Here is a 5028-nt window from a genome sequence, read left to right as displayed (position 1 = left end):
GCGCACATGCACACACACACACACACACACACACACACACACACACACACAGGCACACATACACCCCTAGGGAGATACACAGCTGAGGACAGCTCTCTGTGCCTGTTGTGTGAGCCCCTGGGCTCCCGGGGGGAAACACCTGCAGTGCGTGGACTCAGGAGACACTGAGTAAACAGCGGTGATGAAGTGGACAGAGGGTGACTGTCCAGTCCTCAGACCCTGACTGGGACTCGAGCTTCTCTGAGCTTCAGGGGAGTCTGAAGAGGTGTCTGTGGAGGGTGATGGTGCCATCATTACTGTAGTGGATGCTGGAGGATTAACTAGCGCTGTGTGTGTCAGGTGCAGGCCCGGTGTCAGCATTTACTCAGTCGCCGCTGTGATTAGCTGTGATATGAGTCACGGTCTCCACCGTTGACAAATGGGTGTAATAATACTTCTGCCTCTTCAGACTGTGGTGGGGATTACACGAGATGCTGCACGTCAACTTCGTGTAAACTGTCAAATGCCCTCCATGTTAAAGGCAGGGATGTGATGTAGAGAGTACCAGTGTCAACCGTTCAAAGTGTCTTCTCAGGAGGAGCAGAATGTGTACAGGTGTCTCATCCTATTTCCAACTCCGGGCTCCAAAGGCACCTGGATGAGTTGCTGGCCCATAATGCTCCTGAGTCCTGCGAGCTGTGCCCCCAGGAGACCCTTCCACATCCGTGAAGTGTATTCCGTCCAGGCTGCCAGAGGCTCTGGCCCCGCTTCAGGCTGTTTCAGTACAGAAAGAGGGACCTTTCTGCTTAGGTCACGACTCATGTAATTATCTTCTTTGGAGCAGCCGTGGAGCCCGCGGTCCCCCAAGCGTCTGTGGCCAGTGGAGCTGGGTCTGTATCCAGGATTGTCTCTGCCTCTCTCTGCCTACTCCCAGCCCGCGGAAGCTGGGCTTTGGGCAGGGCGGGCCCTTGGCCAGTGACCCTTTGGCTGAGAATCTGAGCTTATTTCATGGTGGTCCAAAGGCAGTCCCTCATCAAGGATCGAGGCTCCCAGAGCCGACCCTGGCTGGGGTGGTGCCAGCCTTCCACCCACTCCTGCCCAGTTAGCCATGACTGGAACCTCACCCGGCTGGGGAGTCGCCGTTTTCGGGGCTAGAAGGCTGTGTCTATAGCAAGCAACAGTCCTTTCAGTGTAATCCTGTACCTCCTAATTTCCTCCCAGGGCCTCCCTGGGTAGGATTTGGGTCGCATCTTCTCAGTGAGCCACCGAGCTTCCCTCCTGAGGCTTTTTCCCTGCGTGCATTCCATGAATGACAGCCCTGCAGCCCCCTGGGCAAAGGGCCTGGCTGGGAAGTGCCGGGCCTGCTGGAACCCAGAGCGGGGTGAGTGCCCCTCCTTCCCATCTGGTCCCTCTGTTACGTCTCTAACTTCTGGCCGGCTTCTGCTTCTCCCCGACCTGGGCAGGACCTGTGTGGGGCCACCACCTGTGACACGCTGGGCATGGCTGATGTGGGCACCATGTGCGACCCCAAGAGAAGCTGTTCCGTGATCGAGGATGACGGGCTTCCCTCGGCCTTCACCACCGCCCACGAGCTGGGTGAGGCTGGGGGCTCTTGGGGGAGGGGGGAGAGTGCCCTTCTGGGTCTGCACTGGGTGTTCTGGGCAGGGGTGGGCGTCTATCTTTGCTCCCTTGGGCTCCTTCCTTAGGGTCAGAGTCGCCCTTGGTGATGGCTCACTTTCCCGATCGCCCCAGCCCAGGTGGCTGGTGGCACTGTTTGTGTTGGTCAGCGGTCAGAGTGTCTCATCAACTAGGGGCCAAGGGGAGAGGACGTTCCCTACTGAGCCCACAGCCGATGGGCAGGACAGGACCTGTGAGATCATGCTCTCTCTCTCTCTGTTTTTTTAATATAACAGCAATAAAACCCCAACATGATTTTTTAAAAAATATATTTATTTATTTATTTGGTTGCACTGGGCCTTCGTTGTGGCAGATGGCTTCCTTAGTCGTGGCTCGTGGGCTCCTTAGTTGTAGCACACAGGCTCCTTAGGTGCGGCATGCACGTGGGATTTTAGTTCCCTGACCAGGGATTGAACCTGCGCCCCCTGCATTGGGAGCGTGGAGTCTTATCCACTGCGCCACCAGGGAAGTCCCCAGGAACATGATCTTGAGGACGCTTGCGAAGCAATCTACCGTTAGGCAGAAATGACCCGCCTGAAAGCCGTAGACCCAGGTCCTCTAGCTCCCGCCCCCCACCCGCCCTTCAGGCTGCTCCGCGCTTGCCCGCGTGCCGCCCTCTGAGGCCTCTCGCCTCCCCTGCAGGCCACGTGTTCAACATGCCCCACGACAACGTGAAGGTGTGCGAGGAGGTGTTCGGGAAGCTCCGGGGCAACCACATGATGTCCCCGACGCTCATCCAGATCGACCGCGCCAACCCCTGGTCGGCCTGCAGCGCCGCCATCGTCACTGACTTCCTAGACAGCGGGCACGGTAAGCGGGGCCCCGGGGAGGCGGGCTCGGCCCCATGCCATCTGTGCCGCGTGACCCACGGCGTCTGCCGGGGCCCATTCCGTTCCCCCGGTTTCATCCCTGCTCCCGTCGAGACCCTGCGCTGGCCACGGCCACCTTTCTGGCTCCGCCCTTGATGCGCGCTCTCGGCCCCCGCAGGCGACTGTCTTCTGGACGAGCCCAGCAAGCCCGTGTCCCTGCCTGAGGACCTGCCGGGTGCCAGCTACCCGCTGGGCCAGCAGTGCGAGCTGGCCTTCGGCGTGGGCTCCAAGCCCTGCCCCTACATGCAGCGCTGCAGCAAGCTGTGGTGCACGGGCAAGGCCAAGGGCCAGACGCTGTGCCAGACCCGCCACTTCCCCTGGGCCGACGGCACCAGCTGCGGGGACGGCAGCTTCTGCCTCAAGGGGGCCTGTGTGGAGAGACGCAGCCTCAGCAAGCACAGGGTGAGTGGGCTGGGGGGCGGGGGGTGGACTCCGGGGACCTGCCCTGGGGACCAGCCCCGGCACACACTGCTCTGTGGCCGTAACTGTATCTCACTGCTGCTCTGTGCCTTGATTGCCCTGGCTGTGGTCCTGGCCCCTTCGTGACTCCGAAACCGGAGAGAAAAGATGAGGCCGGTCAGAGAAACTGGTGAGGCCGTAGGCAGGTGGGGTGCTTTCCCAGGGGCAGTGGGCCCGGCCCTGAGCTGCACCCTGGGAGGAGCTCTGGAGCCCAACACCTGGAGCTCGGACTGGCTCACTGCCCGCTCCTTCCTTTCTGCCCTCAGCGGGTGTTTCATGGCCAGGGAGCTGTGGGCTCAAGATGAGCCGGGCTCAGAACCCTATTTGTTACATCCCGAACCAAGCTTCAGTTTCTGTTGTGATTGGTCGTTTTTGAAGTTGAAACGTAAATGAACAAAAGTTATTTTTTCCCGATAAACAGGAATAGCAACCAAACCGGAACAAATTCAGAATCCAAATACTCTCTGAATATAACAAAAACTTTATTTTCTCCAGATCTTGGGTTGGGATAGCAAAGGGATTTGCGCTTTTCCACCAAAAGGAATAAGAAAGAGGCCCATCTTCTCCCTTGATCCTGGTGGGAATCGTCCAGCCTGCTCCTGCCCCTGCGTTGGCCACGGGAGGGCTTGCCTTGGGGTTTTATGTACTCAGAGGCCATGGATCAATAATAAAAAAGCATTCACCAAGCACTTTATCCATTGCCCCAAGATGGGCATGCTACAGAATTATGTAGAATCTTCTGTGTTCTGGGAATATACGTTTAATTAAAGCTTCATTCATTCATTAGGCAACAACCCACTCTATTCAGGGATCTGGGTAAAGTACTGTGGTGGTCAGAAAAACGAATGAAACATGGGCCATGTCAGAGAGGGCGCACAGTCTAGTGCGGAAGCTAGAAATGTAACTGTAATCCAGGACGCAGAGGGGTGTGTGCTGTGTGTTGAGACAGAGTGCGAGAACGTGCCGTGGAGAGCAGGGATGAGAGATTAATGATGATTAGAAGGGCCTGAAAAAGCCTTGATGAGGAGGTGGGATTTGAAGAGAGCCTCGAGGGATGAGTAGGGTCTCAACAGGCAGAGCTGGAGCAGAGTCTGGGTGGTGGGCTGAGCTGGAGGCTAGCATGGATGGGCACTCCATTGGGGGCATCTTTGGGAGGGTGGTTCACTACTAGCCCGTAGTTGCCTTGACCACCAGCATGATGCCTTGAGGCTGGAAGGTCCTGAGGACAGGCTGGTCACTGCCAGTTCCTTCTCTTGGGAAGATGAGTTGGAGGATAAAGAGATTGGTTAGGGGGATACTGGATACAGGAAATGTGATGGGGGAAGCTCTCTGGACCTCTCAATCCATCAGGAGCCAAATCCACTCTATCCTCAACCTTCTTTCTGAGCGAACTGTCCCTCCTCCACCCTGGCCCTTTAGGGCGGACACTGCCTTCATTAGCTAAGGTCAAAGCACAAAACTTGTCCTATGAATCACCCCAGAGATCTCATTTCAGGGGTCCCACTCTGTCCACTGAAGCCCGATTTTCCCAGCTCACTCCCTCCAGTTTTGGGACTCCAGCAAGTCTTCAATCCCATTTGACCTACAGTCCCTTGACCCGACATCTTTCCATCATCCCTCGGGCTTCTCAGGCCCTCACCAGCCTCTTACTGAGCTGAGACACAGTGGTCCATTGTTGGAACCACTCCTTCACCTACACTCCTCTGCCCCCGTCCCCATTCCTCGTACTCACTGGGCTAAGCCACCACCCTGGTGGCATCCGACTCCCTCACCTTCTCAGTGGTGCCAGCGTAGGTGAACATGGCCGGAGAAGCACACGCAGTCCTGCTCGCTGGCCTCAGCTTGAATCAATGACCTGGACACCGCGGTGGGCCTGCCCAGGGGTCACGTCACGTTTCATCTCCTGAGTTCTCGCTCTCCCAACCACCTAAGCTGTTACTTCATAGCTTCACTTTTCTCTTCTATGACCAGCTCTTTCTTCCTCATTTTTCACTTTTGCCTGTGACCTTTCTTCCTCTTTCCCTAAGAAAAACGAATCTTTTAC

General features: G+C 56.9%; 1 protein-coding gene across 1 annotated transcript in view; it reads left to right on the top strand.

Moving 5' to 3' along the window:
* ADAMTS15 (ADAM metallopeptidase with thrombospondin type 1 motif 15) overlaps positions 1-5028 on the top strand; it is a 24108-nt gene that overhangs the window by 11332 nt on the left and 7748 nt on the right. Inside the window, exons 3-5 of the mRNA XM_007456579.1 lie at positions 1443-1575; positions 2299-2466; positions 2644-2927. Coding sequence (XP_007456641.1) covers positions 1443-1575; positions 2299-2466; positions 2644-2927 — 585 coding nt within the window. The remainder of the gene's footprint in view (positions 1-1442; positions 1576-2298; positions 2467-2643; positions 2928-5028) is intronic.

Source organism: Lipotes vexillifer, unplaced genomic scaffold (genome assembly GCF_000442215.2).
Source record: "Lipotes vexillifer unplaced genomic scaffold, Lipotes_vexillifer_v1.1 scaffold583, whole genome shotgun sequence".
Lineage (NCBI taxonomy): Eukaryota > Metazoa > Chordata > Mammalia > Artiodactyla > Lipotidae > Lipotes > Lipotes vexillifer.
The sequence above is the reverse complement of the archived record's forward strand: the minus strand, read 5'-3'. Positions and strand labels throughout refer to the sequence as shown.